Source organism: Thunnus maccoyii, chromosome 2 (assembly GCF_910596095.1).
Source record: "Thunnus maccoyii chromosome 2, fThuMac1.1, whole genome shotgun sequence".
NCBI classification, from domain to species: Eukaryota; Metazoa; Chordata; class Actinopteri; order Scombriformes; family Scombridae; genus Thunnus; species Thunnus maccoyii.
In genome coordinates, this window is record NC_056534.1 from 29262401 (window position 1) to 29282509 (window position 20109).

At 39.2% G+C, this 20109-nt stretch overlaps 1 protein-coding gene across 3 annotated transcripts; it reads left to right on the top strand.

Moving 5' to 3' along the window:
* Positions 1 to 995: 995 nt before the first annotated feature.
* On the top strand, positions 996 to 19724 carry slc44a2 (solute carrier family 44 member 2). Of its 3 annotated transcripts, none has more exons than XM_042393379.1 (23): positions 996 to 1490; positions 8911 to 8959; positions 9067 to 9140; positions 9954 to 10038; positions 10236 to 10320; positions 10420 to 10539; positions 10647 to 10707; positions 10795 to 10921; positions 11805 to 11888; positions 12211 to 12323; positions 12410 to 12541; positions 12632 to 12731; positions 13560 to 13652; positions 13760 to 13844; positions 13996 to 14258; positions 14770 to 14864; positions 15263 to 15366; positions 15448 to 15521; positions 15631 to 15701; positions 15813 to 15901; positions 15990 to 16074; positions 16354 to 16889; positions 18673 to 18758. In XM_042393379.1, exons 1-22 carry the CDS (start codon positions 1454 to 1456, stop codon positions 16860 to 16862), a joined length of 2535 nt encoding a protein of 844 aa, XP_042249313.1. In that variant the 5' UTR covers positions 996 to 1453; the 3' UTR covers positions 16863 to 16889; positions 18673 to 18758. The 3 variants fall into 3 exon arrangements, with proteins under 3 accessions (XP_042249313.1, XP_042249329.1, XP_042249321.1); XM_042393387.1 differs by lacking the exon at positions 996 to 1490 and adding an exon at positions 6602 to 6735; XM_042393395.1 differs by lacking the exon at positions 16354 to 16889 and having other exon boundaries at positions 1017 to 1490; positions 18673 to 19724.
* Positions 19725 to 20109: the final 385 nt, after the last annotated feature.

Sequence of the window (20109 nt, forward strand, 5' to 3'; positions counted from 1 at the left end):
TTCAGATCATTCATCAATGTTAAATCTCCGAAGAAAGAAATGTTACCTAGAAGCTTGGTAATATGTATTTACTTGTCTGAGTGACCGGCTGTTATTTTAGATGTGTAAAATGGTGTCATGATTATCTTAAGAAACCAGATAACATTTCATGACTTTAAATTATTCATTGCTTTACCAGCACACTTACACATGACACTTCTTTGGACAAAGGTGGGGCAGAGCACGTTACGTGTGACAGTCACCTGCCATCCAGTTGAATTGTGTAATGATATGCGATAGTCTCTCATATGTTTGTCTTTAAGACGATTTTTTAAATTTATGTGGGAATATAGGTTTATTGTTTTGTTGTTGTACATCAAAGAGTCGTTACTGTATAGCATCTACAGGTGAAGCTGGATAGAACAACACAGAAAATAGTAAGCCAGTCATTACTCCGCTGAGGTCTATTTAACTTTTCATGAAACTCATGAGAAATTTGTTTCTAGATTGTTCTTACAGTATGCTTATCTGTTAAGTACTCTGAGTACCCTGCTGCTGTGATCCATGAGCTTCAGAAGTGTCTTTCATGTTGTATAGAAAAAGGAAAAGTCTTTCCTCAGAGTTGTGGTGACTGTGCTCCAGCAGTGGAGGAAGCACTCACATGCATTAATTAAGTAAAAGTAGCAATATCACACTTTATAAAACTACATTACAAGTAAAAGTCATGCATTCTAAATTTTATTTAAGTGAAAGCACACAAGTATAATAAGCTAAAAGGCCTGGCAGTATCAAAAATAAAATCATTATGCTTAAAGGCCCTTAACAGAATATAATTATGTATATTTTAGAGTGTTGGGTTGTTATTACTCACTTGTACGCATGCTAATTGTGTAATTGGTCAACATGGAACCAATTTTGACTACTTTATGTACCAATCACATTTTACACTTACTACAGTATTTTCAGTACAGTGTTTTTCCTGAATTGTGGTTGAGTAGAAGTATGAATTAGTATAAAATACTCATATGAAGTAGCTAACTTTGTACTTCAGTTATTTTCCACCTCTGCTCTGATTTGATCATTATCTTTGAAGAGAAACCGGCCATTTAAAAGCCTTTCTAAATGCTTTGTGTTCATTAGCAGTACATTAGTCTTCACAAACACTCGGAGCACATTCCATTGAAGAAGCGGCACAAATGTGTTTGTCACACTCCGGCGCACTCTGATTGGCTGTGGCCGCTGTCAGTTACCTTGGTAGCGCTCTCTGATTGGCTGTCTCTCCTCTCCGTTAGCCTGGGGGAGCGCCGTGTTTCAGTTTGGTTTGGAATGGTCTCTCTCTCTCTCCCCCTCGCTCTCTCTCTGCTCCGTAGCTAGCATTCGACCACTCATATTGATGTTTTTTTCCTCGACATTTCCATGGTAACTGTCCTGTCCAAGGTCTGATCAACAGCGAGGAGCCGAGCCGAGTGTGAGAATGGAGCTGGAGGAAAAAAACCCGGACCCTAAATACGGTAAGAAGAGATTCATGTCATTTTTTTCCCCTCCTGAGTCTTTGATTTTTCTCAAAACGGGCGAAGAAATGGAAACAATGACTGCAATGGATAGATGGGTGTGGACCTCATGGGTCTTATGCAGATCTGGAGGCATCCTCATCCTCCACAGCTGACTTGTTTTTACAGGAGTTTTCATCATTAATCCCAGAAAACGTGCATTGATTTAGTCTTTAATTTTTCATTTGACAGTACACAGATAACAAGAGTGACATGCTGTAAACGGATGGTTGTATTTGAGTAGTTTAACCTATTGTAACGGACTGTTAAAAACAAATTTAGCTTCAAATGAAACAAAAACCACACGCCGTAGTTATTTATAGCTGGTTTATGGCTTCATGAAGAGCTGAAGTGCCTGATAAAATACGTTTGTTAAGAGTAAGTAGGGTACGAAGGTTTCCATCCATTCAAACCATTAAATTGGTTTCATATTCAGGTTATTCATTGCTGCCGGAAAACAGTAAAACAGGCCAAAGAGCAAGAGCTCACAGATTCATGGATAATTTATTTGATTTATTGTGTTTTCTCTCGGGCTCAAGAACCAGTTGGTGTTTTTGTAGATTGACATATGACCATTTTATTCAGAGATGCACATCTGCCACACAAACATACAAACACATGCGCTGCACAGATGCTAATTGCTTTTATTCACATTGATTTTTTGCATGCACATACTATGGAAATATCATGTACCAGCCAAACACATGAGTCATTGCTGATTAATTATGAGTGTCACACATGTATTTTCTCCACCAGCCCACAGCAGCCTAGCACGGTCTTGTGTCTGTCTGGGCCTGGTTGTTGTTCATATGGACTGTTGAGTCATGAAGTTTTCGTAACCAGTGTTATTCTTGCTTTAATACCCCTTGTTGGGGCTGGTACATGGTGGGATGGCCATAGGCCGCTCAAAAGCAAACTGCAGCCATCCCATTGAAATAACACTAATGCTGTCTGACTACTTGAGTTATTCCTTCTTTCACAATGTAAGATGTTCCAAACATCCCACACCCACAATGTCCCAAGTGTCCATCCAACCCATTCTGTGGAGCTCCCCCTGTGGAGCATTTCCTTGTTGCTTTCCTGTTACCATTTAAACAGCTCTTTTTCCTTGGCTCCCTTCCCCCGTGACAGCCAAGAGGTCAAAAGCCACTGACACATTCCAGCCCAGGCGTATTCTTACACAGTTGTTTTTATTAGGAGAGTTTGACCTGTGAGCAGGCCCCAGTTACCTCCTACTGTCACTTTTTCTCATCTCTCTAGGCTGATGTGCATGCCTGCAGGCAGGCTGCAGCCTGCACTGCCTGGACTGTGTTCAGCCTTGCCTGCTCTTCCCACTCAGCAGACACAGTCAAGAGGCATTCAGTCAATATTAAGCTCGCAAACACTCAGATGCATTACCACACACACTGTGAGTGTGCACACACACTCTCAGACACTAGTGCTAAATGTTTCACAGTTGTGCCTTGTCATTTGGACTTTGGTTTTGGAAAATGAAACAAACTGTTGCTATATGATCCAAGTAGTTTCTGTGAGGAGTAGAGAGAGATAATCATCTGAGCCAGTGGCTGTCAGTTTAAAGTATGCAGCACTTTAAAAAGAGCTTTAATGTTTCCTCCTCTCCTTTTATGAGTATGTAGGCTAATGGCCTCATTAGTGGCTGTCAAAGGGGAGTTTTTTGAAGCAGTGACAGACAGATAGATAGATAGATAGATAGATAGATAGATAGATAGATAGATAGATAGATAGTGTCTTCTTGCATCAATTGAACACACACACACACACACAAACAACCACGCACACCACTAACCCATTAAGGTAGCCAGGGAAGGGTTCATCTGATAACCTCTCTGGGCACATTAGTGAACCACATCAGTTATGACATCATCACTTCCTTTAAAACACATGCACACACACGCATTCACACAACTGTCACTAGAAAAACATATCTTTTACCCCAGTTATAGCATTTACACTTGTTTCCATTCAGTTTTTACATTTTCATTTAATGATTTTACTAAATAAATACTGATAATATCAGTGAGGTTTGTCAGATCTTTTTAACTCCGACCTGAATGCAGGCTGAAATTGTCTCGTAGGCCCTTTGGGTTTTCTTAATCAGTTTCTCTGGAGTGTGTAGTATTTACACACCTAATTACCTTTAGATCCCAGGCTACCCAAATGAGATATCATCTTCTACAACATTTTTTTACATCTCATGGTAGAGTTGTTACATGTAGCAGACTGACAAACAAGACTGTTTACCAGACATTTGGCAGCCTTTACACAGCAAATCTGCTGAGATATTTTTCAGCACAATCGGAGATTGTTTTATGGCACAAAACAGGCAAAGAGCCGCCTGTTTCTACAGCTCTAATGGAGCTGTGTCTCTCACATTTGCAGACGGTTCTACCAATGAAAGGCTGATGGAAAATCACTTTCATTGTTTATCCTCTTCAGTAAAGAGAAAGAGGACGCGTATACACACACAAAGTGATGGCAGAGATGAGACCATACAGCAAGATGCCCTCTGAAATTTTTGTATAAATACTAATTTAAAAGGGACATATTATGCACATTTGCAGGTCTAGTTTTTTATTCTGGGGCTCTACTGGAATATCTTTGCATGATTTACAGTTTAAAAAACTCCTTAATTTACTCATTCTGACCCTTTACACAGCTCCTCAGTTCAGCCTCTGTCTGTTTTAGCTCCTGTCTCTTTCAGGTCCCCTTCCCGATGGGCCCACTCTGTTCTGATTGGCCAGCTTCCAACTTCGGTGGCTCAGGAGGCTATATAAACAAACAGCAGTAGAACGATTTCACTACTTTTTCTTGTTCTTGAAACGTCAACTTCTCAAATACATCCGTACATGCTCGAGCCGAAAATTTGATCTGAAATTTGTGAGTAGACAACGCGAAAAAAATACATGGAAAAGCATTTGTAACAACCTTAGGAACAAAGGTTACAGAAGGGAAGGCTGTTTATGGGCATGTGCAACAATCTCGTCAGCAAGGTAGAAAAAAACAAAGCATTCAGATCAGGTTGAAACTACCAACTACCACAACTTGAGGCTGGAGCCAATGCAGAAGTCCCTTAAAGTGCAATGCAACCAACGGTCACTAGATGCTGACTCTAAAAAGTCCCTGACTCACATTCAAAAACCATTCCAGAGCGTGAAAGGCAATACCTCGCACTCCTTATTTGGGAGGTCCTGGCTCCAAACAGAAAAGATGGCGCCACCATAAACTGCAACTCTGGGCTTCAAACTGGCTCAAGTGCAAACCAGTTGGTGATGTCACACCTTGCAACGGCCATCTTTATATACAGTCTAGGAAAGGAACCTGGCTTTTGACTTGCAGAGAGCTTTTCTACATATGTTAACCTCAAGTTTAGGAACTTTGACCATGTTTAGCTTATAAATATCCGACATCATAATAGTATATAAATAACAAAAATGCATAATATGTCCCCTTTAGATATTTGGGAGTAATCTTTGTCCTAACTCTAGCCAGGATATGTAACATCTCAGTGCTTAGTAACCTGTTATTTTATGAAACTCACATGTGCTGGTGTAAATGTGTGGTATTTGGTCAATTTATTAATAAATTGATCATTATATATAAATATATATTATTATATATCTCACTAATTGAAATTTAAAACCAAATGAAAGTACACAATATTCCATGCCTTAAAAATAATATCTCTTTTTACATTTTTAGCTGCCCAATGATAAACTCTGCATATCAGCACCTTGTTTTTACACTTTGGTTTTAATGTGTTAATGAGTAATCTTTAGAAGTGTTGGTGGGCAGATTTTGTTACCTTTGCACAGAGCTAGGCTGAGTCTTTCCGACTGTTCCAGTTGAGTGCTGGTTTCAGCTACATATTTACCAGACAGACATTCTCATCTAACTCTTGGCAACACGGTGGATAAGTGTTTCCCAAAATATTGAACTATTCCTTTTTCTCTCAAACATTGATAGCACCCTCAGAAATCCAGTATCAGTCTGGTTCTAATACATGTTAAGGAAGCTGGGTTTCTTAAGAAGGAGGTTGAGTTTGTATTGGGCAAGGACATGGTGAAGTCTATGTAACAAGCACATGTGTGAGCTGAGTAGTTAGTATTGTATTTCATGGCATGGCATGTTGTCTCTCCGTCACATGGCAGTGGAGGTGGGCAGACCAGACTGGCGTCATGCGCTACCAGAGAACACGTAGGACGGCCTTATCTTTCCTACTGTTGATGTACAGCTCAGTGCACCGGTCTCAGATGTGCACAATGCATCATAAACAAGCCATTGTGTTAACAATGCAAAAAAAATGTCTCAAGTAGTCATTGTCCATTGTTTAGGAAGTTTATAGTGTAAATTTGAGAGCTCTTCAAGTGGGATGTGGTTAAAGTGCTGCAACAAGCTGGAAAACACAACTTAAACTAGAAACAGGAAGCTGAGAAGACACTGACATTGTATATGTGGCACTGCTGTGTTTTTTTGAAGGTATATGTTACATATTTATGTCACTGATAAACAGAAGCCCATTAATTTTCAAGCACTGTGTAGTGAGAGTGAGAGATTTTCTTGTGTTTTGGTGATGTTACCTTTGTGCGGTGCGGGTGCAACTGCACCGCATGCAGTTGCACTCTCTAAAACAGCGGTGACAAAAAGGAAACAGCTTATCACGTTGATGCAATGGACTGAGTTAAAGCCTAAAATGCCTGCTGATGCTGCTTGGAGGAACTGTTCAAGTGCAAGTTTTACCCACCACTGGAACTGACACGCCCTGTGGGTAGATATCTAAAAATGACACATTTAAGTCTCATGTCTGTGTTAACACCCAATTTGGCAACAGCACATTCACAGGCACCACAACTCTCGTGTCTCTTTTGTACTTCTCTCTCAGTTTCCCACATCAATACTGTTTTTGCTGCAGTCCCTTTGACAAATCCCAAAGCCACAAGAGACACGAGAGAGAGAGAGAGAGAGAGAGAGAGAGAGAGAGAGAGAGAGAGAGAGCGAGAGAGCGAGAGAACAGGAGGTGAAGGCAGAGCTTTTAAGTACAGCAAAAGAAGGAAGTGAGGACACAGACCCCATACAGGAAGGAGACGTAAAGAAACAACTGCAACACACAGCACAGTGAGAGAAATCTACAAAACCGTCCATGAGTGAGAGAAAAATAACGCCAGAATGAGCAAATACGAAAGACAAGGTAGTGTAACTGTCTGTCAGGCTGCATTTATGATCCACTGGAGGTCAATTTGTCGCTGGATGTTTTGTTGATGTGGTTGTCAGATAGAGAACTGCATTCACTGATGGTTTCACATATTTTTGAGAGTTAATGAACCGTTTTAAGGGCCGTAGTCACATATTACCTCTAGAACACTTAAAGTAACACTTAAAGTAATTTAAAATTCAAAGTACAGCGACACATTTCTGCTTGTGTCAGCTTTGTGGTCAGAGGGTGTGTGTGTATCCTGTGTATGTCTGGAAAGACATGTACGCAGTGACAACAGGTAGCAGAGCTGGCCTCTAAATGTCACTGTGTGTCTGTAATAGGGTGTTTAAAGAAGAGTTAAATGCCACTCTTATCATGGGAATGGTCATGAAGGCTGTGACATTACAGTAATGTGACAGGATGTGTAATAGCACAGAAACTGGTTATCTTGCAAAAGGATGTTGGTCAGGGAGATCATGTTTACTCTCAGCTGAAAACTGATTTCCTGTGTAAAACATATTTCATAAATGTAATTTAAAAGTCTAGAAATGACGGATGAGTGGATCAATTCTTTGGAAATAGTGACTCGCAGTGTTAGCTCGTGATGATCTCACTGTAGGCAGGGTGGGCTTGGTTGATGTTTCTCCTCTGCTGTGGCTGAGGTGTTTCCATGGCGGCTGGCGATGTCCACCGGGAGCTCCTCGTCGCCGGGGGGCCATTTTGTGGGTTGCTAGGCATGACAGTCAGGCAGAAGAATCCTTTTGTTCTGCATAATGTCCTGTTTTTGTGGATACATAGACTTACTCTGATACATTGTGCTCGTGTTTGTCTCTCATACACATTCTAGTCTTTGTTTACATACACATGTATGTATTTATTGTTATATTATTCACTACTGTGGACTGTACACTACTATTATGATATAATGAATATCAAATATAGTGTAAATTATTGGAGAAAAAAGGATATTTCTCTGTAAATGTATCTGTAAAACTGTAGATTATGTTGATGGTATTTAGAAGTGTTGGGAATGAAATAATTCAAAGAACATACTAGAGTTACAGGAAAGTATAACGGAGTCCAAGCACCCTGACAAAATTCAGATTTTAAGCTTTCCAAACCAATGCAATCGCAAAGTCAAGAGCATTGACCAATAGGGCTTCGACCAGAAGTGGTTTCTCATTGTATTTTAAATAGACGCACATAGACTTCAGTTCACACGTTCAGGAAATGATCTACGCCACAAAATGACTAATCAGTCTCGAGACTCTGGGTGATTCGTCTATTGACAGAAAAAATGATTTTGATAATTTATCAATCATTTAGGTATTATTTTAAGCAATAATGCCAAATATTCTCTGGTTCTAGACTCTCAATTGTTAGGATTTACTGAAAAAAAAATTCTGAAAAAACCATGCAATTTTATGACGTCACCTTGGACTAGAAAATTGTGATAGGAATTTCTCACATTTTTTCTTTTTTTTTTTTACCAAACAATTCATGGATTAATTGAGAAAATAATCAGGTTTATCAATAATGAAAATAATCATTAGTTGCAGCCCTAATATAAACATAACATTTTAGCTTTATAGCTTCAGTCTCATATACATTTTATTCTATAGTACCAGAGTCACTTTTACACATTCACATTCATTGTGCCAGGTGGTGCTCCTATAATCCAGTAGTGAAAATGAGAGTATACAATGTACCTTCCGCATTTTAGTGTATTTTTAGATTACGTTTGATCAGATTAAATTATGGCTCGAGAGAGTTTATACTGACCCACATTCACACAATTTGAGAACAGCAAAGATCCTCGATAACAACAAGAGCTCAGTATTACTGTATAATATAAAGACTTTGAGTGGAATTGTAACTGAAAGTTAACTGGCCAGTGCAATGGGTGATCCTCATTTGTTTATATGCCACAAACGACTTTTTGGCAGCACTTGTGGTTAAATGGTTTTCTTTCAGGTCTTCATTGAGAGTTTACAATGTGATTAGTGGTCAGTTAAAGCAGTCTAGTGAGACCACTAGTTTTTGGTTAACTAGCTGTATTGCATGTGTTCTGTTTTTAGAGGCTCATGAAACTGAGATTGAAGTTAAAAGTCTCACATTCAAATTAGAGGAGGAGGCACTGACAAGCTTGTGGTTTCTTTTTAACTCCAGGGGAGTCGAGGAAGTTTGACCCAAGCTTCAAAGGACCGATTCACAACAGGTGAGACGTCTGTTTCTATCAGTGATCAGAATTCTACACTTAACTTTTCAAGACTCCAATAAAAATTTTCTCTTCTCCTCTGTTCTCCTCTCCTCTCCTCTCCTCAGGGGTTGCACAGATGTCCTCTGCTGTATTCTCTTCATCTTGGCCATGTTTGGGTACTTTGCTGTGGGTATCCTCGGTAAGATTGATCTCCCATTGCTACAATATGTACAAATTCCTCGATTAGACAGTTCACTGCTTAGATACACAATTTTTAAGAACCATGCTTTTTATAATTGTGTACAATATTGATTTATTATTGCTATATTTCATTATTATTTATGTAATTAAACAATTTAAAACACATCACACAACTCTTCACAGGTCCAGCATGATTTATACACCAAACATGTTTGACTATCTTGCCTTCATCAGGGTTGTGTTTAAGGTTATGTACAATTTCCTTATATATGTCTAAGTATATAGATACATTTACAAAACATAAAATATGCATTTACTGGGAGTAAATATTGTATTTTGTAAAAATATAATATTGTTTTGTATAGTTAAAGGATAGTTTCACAATTTTTAAGCCTGTCCTAAATCAACAGTCAGGTACCCAAATGCACACTGACACATGTTTTTCTTGCTGTAATCATTCCTCCTGTTCATACTGACATTTAGCCAGTCATAATGCACTTTCAGTGTAAGTGATGGGGGACCATCTAGCATGTGAATGATAGATGGACTATAATTAAGGAGAGCACAAACAACCTTAGCAACCATCCTTCCTGATGAAGGCAAGATAGCTGAAGACGTTTGGTGAACTGGAGAATTGTTTTAACTCACACTGAAGCTCACACAGGCCTGCACCTCACTGTATGTGTGTTCTCAGTGTTAGAAATGGTTTATATTTAAGATTTAAGAGACAATATCTTATGCAGACCCTTTTCCATGTCTTTGATCTAATGTTCTCATTTGTTCTGAATGATTTTAACTCTTCTCCATGCAGCCTGGTCCCAGGGTGACCCCAGGAAAGTGATCTATCCCACAGACAGCAGGGGACAGTTCTGTGGACAAGATGGAACAGCTCTGGAGTGAGTCACCCGGCAATATGATCGCAATGTGTACAGTATATGTCTCCTTGGAAGTCTTTCACATGCAGATTATTTTGTGTACATTTTAGATAATTACATGTATCACTGTAATCTAAGACCCTTCATTTAGGACTTAGAGACATTTATTTATGATAGAGGCCAAATAATAGTTTTGTTTTATTGTTCCTACACAACAGGAAGAAGCCTCTTCTGTTCTACTTCAATATCCTGAAATGTGCCAGTCCGCTGGTGCTGCTGGAGTTCCAGTGTCCCACCACACAGGTCTGAAACATGTATTTGCTTATGATTACTGCAACTATTTCACCCTTCTAACAATTAATCTCAACAATTGTCATGATTGTTTTTTGTTATTTGTCCCAGTTATGTGTGGAAAGCTGTCCTGACAGGCATCTTACATTGCTGAAAGCCAAGAGAGGCAACAACGAAGACCGTGAATACTACAAACGATACTGCAAGGAAGGAGTGAACTTCAGCCAAATGGTAAACATTCAAATAATTGGATCATTTACATTCTATATATGCTAAAATATATACTGTAAAAAATATCTCTTCAAAAACAACATTGAAGGCTGTTTTATATGATTCAGACCACCCCTGAGATCCTGAGGGATGGCTTGTGTCCTGCCATGCTCATGCCCAGTAAAGCCTGTAAGTGTAAGAAGCTTGTTCAAGGTCATGAAGCTGAAACAAATAAAACCACATAAAAACTGAAAATCATCTACTCCTTAAACACAGTCACGCGTCGCTGCCTTCCGGCCCTGGGAACGAAGAAAGGCGGGGTGGTGGTGGTGGGCAATGAGACCATGCTGGATGCGGGAGACGGTGTCAAAATCAATGCCACCAAGGTGCTTGAGGCATCAAAGTGAGTCCTCTGCAACGTTTTGCTAAAATTTGTGCTGAAATAATGAATCATTTAATGGATTAGTTGATTGACAGAAAAAGCACAAACTAGATAAATATTTGATAATCAATCAATCATAGACAATTTGACTAAATAGACTGTTTCAAGATATCAGTTTGTACCTTGGGAACTAAATTTGGACTTATCTTCATTTCCTACTGAATTATAGACTAAAAGAAAAATCCCCACTTTCCTCACTTATAGAGAAAATGTTGTTTACATGGGTAAATTAACTAGTTTTTACTGGACACTCCTGTCACACATCATCATGCTGTGCTGTGTCAGCTGACAGCTAGCACATCACATCCCCCATCATAACTCACTCTACTGATTTGACGGCCTATTTAAAGGCCGTCATGCTCCCATTTGCTCTGTACGCTGATGTGTTTTGCTACAGCCTCCGACTGCTTTGGTTCTGAACAGGAAGAAGTTTTCTATCTGCGTCATTCCCACTGGGGGATTTGGCAATGCTCCCTGCATGTTATTTATCAAGATGATGAGTATTACGTGCTGTTATGTTGTATTTTTGAAGCAGCCTGTATCACAGTGCTGCAGAGTGTAGAGACACATCATCAAGCCGAGTTACATCTGTCATCTTAATTTACAATGTGACACAAAATGACATAGACTAGTGTTAGTGGCAGTAATTGAACAAAAGCTTCAAATTAAAACTCTGCTGAAGCACAGCAGCATTGAAAGCTGGATTTGTCTTTAAAATATGTATATTCATTATTTTAGCTGATAAAAAATATTGTTGTCTTAGTTTATCAGTCCTTGTCAGGTGACTACAATGTTAATTTTGGACAACAGTGGTTGGTTTTTAATTCATCTCCTATTTTTACAGGATGTCAAACATGGTAGTTGAAGCTCGCCAGGTGGCCATGAGAATCTTTGAGGACTACACTCAGTCATGGCATTGGATATTGCTGTAAGTGTGACCGTTCTCTAGTGTGATGGAATAACTGTTGAAAGACCAATTTTTCCATATTTAGTCATTTAACTGGTTTTGCAGCAACTAAACTGGATCATTCAGTAGCCCTACTGTAGTTGTCCACACAACACACACAGTAATTATGGCATTTTTTTTTTATTATGGTATAATAAAAGCATTTGAGTGTTTAATGCTGAGTTCAACTGTTTGATCATTTAAAACCAAAACAAATGCATGACAACAGCTCTGAACATTGCATGCTAACTAATGTTGTTAAGTCTGAAACTGACATGTTCAAATGTTTGATTTGTTTCTCTAGTGGTCTGGTGATAGCCATGCTTGTCAGCTTGATTTTCATCGTTCTGCTGCGATTCTTGGCAGGCATCATGGTCTGGGTCATGATTGTCTTGGTTATTCTAGTCATCGGATATGGTGAGTCTTCAGCTTCTTTAAATAATAAAGTTGCTTTTTGCTTTTATTAATGTGAAAAATGATTAAACATTTACACAACTTCTTAGGTATTTTCCACTGTTACATGGAGTATGCAAGTCTGAAGGGAGAGCCTGGCGCTGACGTCACCATCCGTGACCTGGGCCTGCAGACGGACTTCTCTGTGTACCTGCAGATCAGACAGACCTGGCTGGCTTTCAGTATGCACAGATACGCTGACACTCTGTAATACAACTCTGTATGAAGTGTTGAGGAATCCATTTTAATCTGCTGCATTCACTGTTTTGCAGTGATCATCCTGGCTATTGTGGAGGTCATCATCATCCTGCTTCTCATCTTCCTCAGGAAGAGAATCCTGATCGCCATCGCCCTCATCAAAGAGGCCAGCAGGTCAGTCTGAGTTTGTCTTTAATTCCAGTCTTGCATTGTGCTGCATCATTCTCTTGTGTTTTCTCAGCCATGGTGGAAAAGTGACCTGACATGTTCCCATATTATAAAGCTGCAACAATCAATCATTTTATATTAAATAATGGATCAAATGACAGTGTAATGTGAAAGTGTTGTTTTTTTTAGTGACACACCCACAGACAATTATCACCCGACTCTGATGTTCAGTGTGTTCTATGTAGCATTTTAGCATCTTTCAGCTCATTGTTCTGGTTTTTCAGGCCCACAAATTTACTGCTGTAGTTCACTGTCACTGCTCTCATCAACCCTGTTTCAGCAAAAAAAAGCTCTGGTAAACCCCTGTATGCTACCTGCCTTTCAGACAGACAAAGTTAGCGACTAGCTCTTGAACATGGTGGAGCGTTTAGGAACTAAAGACAGAGATATTTCCCTCAGTAGTTGGTGGAGACCAAAACAGAGCTGAAAGGAGGGTGAATACTGGACTTTAGTGTGCCAAAAGCACAACTCCAAATGAATACTAATGTTGTTGCATATCTGCTGGATGTGTAAATATGCAATTGCTAACAGCATAAGAACTTTATATGGTGATAATATGTCAATGTTGTGTTTACAGCTTGTTCTGCTGCCTCTAAAAGGCTTAAAAAAACAATTAACGCTGCTTTAATTTAATTGTATTCTTCTGCATAACAGTTCTTACCCTTAAACATCACCGTACAGTAAGAGAGTGCTAAGCTATATGTTTCTTTGTTTTCGAAACAAACTCCTTCCTTTAGGGGAGTTTCATATCTAAGCCTTTGTTTTCTTTTTCAGAGCCGTTGGGCATGTGATGTCAGCACTGTTCTACCCACTGCTGACCTTTGCCCTCCTCGCCGTGGTGATTGCTTACTGGGCCATCACTGCTGTGTATCCTTCCTCTTGTGATCTAGAAGAAAGGCCCGTATAAAAAGATAGTGACCCTTTCAAATATATCCTCATCTTCTTGTGATAATCTCCTTGACAGCTTTGACCAGTTTCTTGTCCACCTCTAATGAACAGGTGTACAAAGTGTTCAATACCACTGAGTGTGAGTACTCACGACAAACCTGCGACCCCAAGGTAGGCCTCTAAATGTCACTGTCACACTAAATTTACTCGTTGAAGATACGTGAGGTTCGCTAAAAAGCCAAACGAATATTCTGCTAATATTTGACACCTTTTAGGAAGAACATCATAAATGACTATGGCCCTTACCCTTCTGTTTCTCCAGACATTCAACACCTCCAACATTACAGTTCAATGCCCTGACGCAGAGTGCCTGTTTGCCTTCTATGGTGGTGAGACACTCTACCACAAATACCTCATCGTACTCCAGTTTTACAACGTTTTCCTCTTCTTCTGGTGTGCCAATTTTGTGACGGCCCTGGGCCAAGTCACTCTGGCGGGGGCCTTTGCCTCATATTACTGGGCCTTCAAGAAACCTGATGATATCCCTGCCTACCCCATCTTCTCCTCTCTGGGACGAGCCCTCAGGTTAGAAGTTGGATTTGTTGTGAGCAGTATGGGCAAATACAGTATGTGTGTTTGATCATTAATTATCTGTTTTTGAATCTAAAAACAGGTATGATATTGGGTGTTAAAGCTTATTGTTGACCTAGGAAACAAAAATCTTAATGGTGTACTCACTAGCTTTTTCTGGTGCAAAATGCAGTTGAAAGCTCTGGAAAAAGCTACTGCAGTAAGTGCACCTTAAGTTAAGATTTTTTTGTCGTTTAATACTTCTTTAAAAAATCTGTATAAGTGGAGCTCTTCTTACATTTAATTAAATGTTCCTTACACAAATTTAAACAAATTCGCAGACTAAAGCTAATATGAGTGTGTGAAGTTTAGTCAGATTCTTTTGGGTGAATTTAAAGACGATAAAGTTGGTAATTTTCTCCAAATGAGACAGATGGGGGTGTCAGTTGGTAGCTAGCTTACTTGCGTAATGGGATAAAGATTGTTTTATTCTCACAGTTGGGCTCTGTTTCCTCCTCCTGTTCAGATACCACACGGGCTCCCTGGCGTTTGGCTCTCTGATCCTGTCTATAGTCCAGGTCATCAGGGTTATTCTGGAGTACCTGGATCACAAGTTGAAAGGTCAGTAATAGAATAATGGAAACCCTGGCCATGAAGCCTGAACATAATTGATGAGTTACAGTGGCAAACTAAAGTGTACTCAGCAATGTATTAGTGCTTACTTAGTATAATATCACAATTATTGTTTCAGAATTGATTTATTTTCCCACCTACATCCATTTAACCTTTTATTCTCTCCTGCTTTGCACCTTCTTTTTCACACACACTTCTGTCTGCAAGCAACACCTTTGGTTTATTCATAGCAGCAAACAGAGCATATCAAGCGTGCATGTAACTTTGTTTAATCCAAGTTAGACCTGGAAAGAATGTATGAAATAAAGTCAGTTATATTGTGGTTGTAAACACATCCCATCATGACAAAGACCCTGCAATGTGCAAGTTTTGTTCTCATCCTTCAGGTGCTCAAAACAAGTTTGCTAAATTCCTGCTAAGCTGCATGAAGTGCTGCTTCTGGTGTCTGGAGAAATGCATCAAGTTCCTAAACAGAAATGCCTACATCATGGTGAGTTTTAGTGACTGGATACATCTACCTGAGAGATGTTGGGTTGGTCAGGCTGTAAAGTTGTTGTTTTTTTGTCTTCAGATTGCCATCTATGGTAAAAGTTTCTGTACCTCAGCTCGAGATGCCTTCTTCCTTCTCATGAGAAACATCGTCAGGTAGGATTTCATTACATTGCTCACATTCGGTGAGCATTTATTCAATAGCTATTCTTAGACCGGTTTAATTTAATATACTCTGTTTTGCACCGTGCCTGTTTCAACACAGGGTGGCTGTTTTAGACAAAGTGACGGACTTCCTGCTGTTTCTTGGAAAGCTCCTTATTGTTGGAATTGTTGGTAAGGGAGCTTTTTTTAGACCAGAAGTATCTCTTTTCTAAACCAATTGAAAGAAATCTGTTTGGATTTCTTGTTTAAATTCACTAATTCACATAATTTTTTTCTGTACAGGAATCTTCTCTTTCTTCTTCTTCTCTGGAAAAATCAAAGCTGTAGAGCAGGCTGCTCCATCTCTGAACTACTATTGGGTGCCAATACTGGTGAGAGATAATTATGTCTGTATACTGTGATCCATGGTTTACCTGTAGTCATTTCATGGTATTGACATATGTGATTTTGTCTACTTAGACGGTGGTAGTGGGATCGTACCTTATTGCCCACGGCTTCTTCAGTGTGTACGCCATGTGCGTGGACACACTCTTCCTCTGCTTCTGTGAGTAATTTTATAAACATGTTGGTGGACAGCCACAGTGTTTTAATGCAGATCTTCTCCTCCTTCCTTTCAGCACTCGTACAACTGTCTAAAGCTGAGCTGCTGGTTTCTTCTTCTTCCTGCCATGTTTCTGACTCTTCTTCTCTTTGTCTCATTTCTCCCATTCATTTCATTTCACTTTACTTTTATTTTCACCCCTTCTCCACAATTATTTCATGATTTCATTTTCCCCTAATTTTCCTTTAACCCAATCAAACACACCACATACACGTTCAAAAGGTGAGGACTTGGAAAGAAACGACGGCTCGTCTGAAAGGCCTTACTACATGTCCCCCGAGCTGCACGAGATCCTCTCCAAAGCAAAGAGGCTGGAGGAAGATCAAGACGGCGTTGACCTGCAGGTGGATTCTGCAAAGCAAGCAGATGAGGTGAAACTTGAGGAGGAAACCCCTCTTCACCAGCAAGAAGACGGAGAGATCCAACTGAAACATCAGACTGTGCTCAAGCAGGACAACGAGGAGGAGCAGCCCCTTCAGACCAAGACAGATGCGGAAGAACCAAAAGAGGAGAAGAGTGAGGAACAAAAAGACGGTGAAGCGGAGGAGGCTGAAAACAAGGAAGAACCAGAGGTGAAAGAAGAAGAGAAGCAGGAATTGAAACAGGAGGAAAAGATGGAAGAGGAGGCACCACCTCCAGCTGTGGAAGCTGAGAAAGAGGAAACAGATGAAAAGAAAGAGGAAAAAGATGAATCCAAGGAAGAAAATCATCCCGTTGCACCACAGGAGTAGATGATAAGAGTGTGTAACAGCAAAAAAGTAAGGCTCGGTAAACATGATAAAGCTTAAAATGCATACGTGTTGAATGAAAGAACTGTACCCACAACGTCGTGATACAGACCTGTTAAATGTATGCCTCGCTATGTGAGTGCTGTGACGTCCAGCTGGAGACGGTTGTCGTGTTTGAAGGTTGAAGCAGGTCAAAAAGCCCAGCGCATCTCTGTAGCTTGAAAAAAACGCTATCTTGTGTTGGTTTTTAGAACAGTGTTGGTTTTTACATTGTGAAGATGTGTAGAACATTGTGAGTACTGAACCTGTGCCTGATTACTGTCACTAATATTTGTTGTCTTAATCCTGTTAACGAATGCACTACAGAAGCACTACTTACCATGTTTACAGTCAGAACAATGCATCTCAATCAATGGTGAAACTCTTTCACTGTTTACAGTAATACCAGCTGACACCAAAATGTTACAGACATATTTGATAAACTGTATAAATACTGGATCTTTTTTTTCTTATGGGACTTGTGTATATACAGTAGTGTATGTCTATTATGTATTCTTTTGGCTTCAGTCTTAAAGAGATCCTCGCCAAGATGGGATCCCATGTATTGTATTGCCACCTACTTGCCTTGGTATTTCAGACTGGCGTAAGTGCTGTGATTGTGTCGCCATGACGCAGCCATCGTGACCTCTTGGACTCTGTTTACTGACCCCACCTGCCTTGCTCTGTCCCTGTCCTCAGCCTGTCTCTCTCTCTCTAAGTGCTGCATGGTGTAGACCTTCTGAACGCTTGCAACTAACATCTTAAGTCGCTGGATGCTTTTGTACTTTTTTTTCCTTCCGTGTCACCTTGTGAAAGATGTAAGTTGATTTTCCACTGATGATATTTACTGATGACATTCCATATTTATTGGATGTAATAACTTTATTAAAAGTGATTGTATTTAATCACAGTAGTTCTGTTATGGGTAAACAAGTGAGTTTCAGTGTGGTGTTTGGCATTTGGAAGCAGGTGAGTTTGCATGTCTCAACATAGTCAGCTTTAGGTTTTTTTCTTAAAGGGGCACGCCAACAATTTACATGTTAAATGTGTACAACATTAATAGACTACTAAAATGCTGTTCAGTACCGATGCAATTAAACCGCCGTTGCATGACCAAATAACAGAAAAGCAGCATAAAGTCAAGTTATCCTGGTCTTCAATTTCAATTCATGCAGAAGAACGTGTGCTTTGAGACAATTAGCTAGCTAGCTGCCATGTTAGGCTGATTTTATCAGGTAATTGATGTTAAGTTATTTTAACCATGTGACTAGCCACTGTGAACCCATAACTAAATGTAACAAATGCCAGTTTACTTAGCTGTATCATTTGTGAATGATATATCAAAGTAAATTTACTTGTCATGGGAAGTACCTCTTACCCTGTGAAAACATTTATATGATGTCTTCTGTGGCTCTGAAGGAGCTTTCTAAAGTCTTAGAGAATTACTTGAGTGATATCACTTGAGTAATCCCAGGTTGTGCTTTGGGACCAAAGATTTTTGAGGGAAAGCCTGCGTTATAAACCCAGGATTTAGAGTAGTTTTAACTTGACCCATGTTAGGGAATAAAATCAGGATATCTTATATTTTCTTTAACAATCTCTTTCATAACTCTCCTTACTTTATGGAACTGCAATACTAAATTGTTGGTGTACCCCTTTAACTCTTTAAAGCCAATCATAGATAGTCAATCCATAAGTACAAGCACTGTTCAATTGTTCAGTGTTAAGATACTTCTAGGAAAATGTCCCTTAACTGTTTCTCTCCATGTCACAGTGGAGGACCTGGAGCGCAACGATGGAACAGCAGAGAGGCCGTACTTCATGTCGCAGAGCTTGCTCACCCTCCTAAAGAAGTCCAACGAAGAGGCCAAATCTGTAGATTAAGTTTGTTTGTGTGTGTGTGTGTGTGTGTGTGTGTGTGTGTGTGTGTGCGTTTGTGTGTTTATTTTTGAATGAAAAGAGGAACAGAAAAAAGTTAAAGTGCCATTTCCTTCATTTTGTGTGTTTGTGGTGCTTTAGATGAGCGACTGAGTTCAGCACCACCACAGTATTACAGTAACTACTATTACTGTCAAATGTTAATTTCTGTTGTCTGTATCATATTTTGATCCTTTTATATTTTGTTACAAAGACTTAAGCCTATTGTCTTCCTGTACTTGCCCAACAAGTGAGATTATATTACAGAAAGAATACAGGGAGCGTGAGTTACACATAACATGTGTACTTAATTTAAGCAACAATTTGCCTTAAAAACCTGTGTTTTTCTTTTTCATTGTACTTTTTGGTCTTGCTGGTCTTTTATTTATGTATGTTCTGTCACACAATTCGTGTGGAAGCATTGAAGAGTCCAATATCTTCTAATGAGATCTCCAGTTAATGGCAGATGTAGCTTGTTGATACATGAGTAAAGCTGTGCTTAATCAGTTTAACAAAGCATATTGCGCTAGCACTAGCTCACCAAAGCAAAATTGCAAATGTGCAGGTGATTATAGTTTAGTATGATCTTATCACATTGCCTTAAGAGATTACAAATGACTCAAGTGGTTTAATTTAGACTTACAGTTTTTGCTGTTTTAATAGCTTGTGTTCTTTCATGTTTATATGAAACATATCCATAATTAATGTACAAATGTTGAATTTGTAAAAGTTTTTCATTCATTTCATATTGTTGTAAATCAATAAAATTATGTTGCCATATTAACGTTCAAAGGGGGAGGGGGGGGGACAAAAAAGGCCACTGCCTTTTAGAGACTGATATTATTTGGGTAAAATAAAATGTGGATTATTATTGTGTATGCTGTTATTATTAGAACAGGATGCTCAAATACAAAAAATAAAAAAAATCAAGAAAATCAAAACATTTGATACCTTTTCCTCTACCCACTGAATCTCCAAGAATCATACATCTGCAGTTTTATAAACGTTTTTATTTCATACTTCAGATATGAAACCTGTATCATGCAAAAGTAGTCATAATCATTCAAGAAAAAGGCCTACGTTTTGTTAACAAAGTTTATAAATTGTATATTAAGGCTGTGTGCTTCCTATATTTTTGCATATGGGAGTCTTTATATCTTACTTTTTATGAGAACAGCGTACTTGGACGTTTTGAACATAAAAGGACCAGTGTGTAAGATTTAGGGGGCTCTATTGGCAGAAATTGAATATTATGGACATAATAGAATATAGTATTCATAAGTATATTTTAATT

Coding starts and splice junctions, on each gene's coding strand:
- slc44a2 (XM_042393379.1), top strand. CDS start 1,454: ATGGAGCTGGAGGAAAAAAACCCGGACCCTAAATACG. Junction 14,865..15,262: donor CCTGGATCACAAGTTGAAAG/GTCAGTAATAGA, acceptor CTCATCCTTCAG/GTGCTCAAAACAAGTTTGCT. Junction 15,522..15,630: donor CTCATGAGAAACATCGTCAG/GTAGGATTTCAT, acceptor GTTTCAACACAG/GGTGGCTGTTTTAGACAAAG.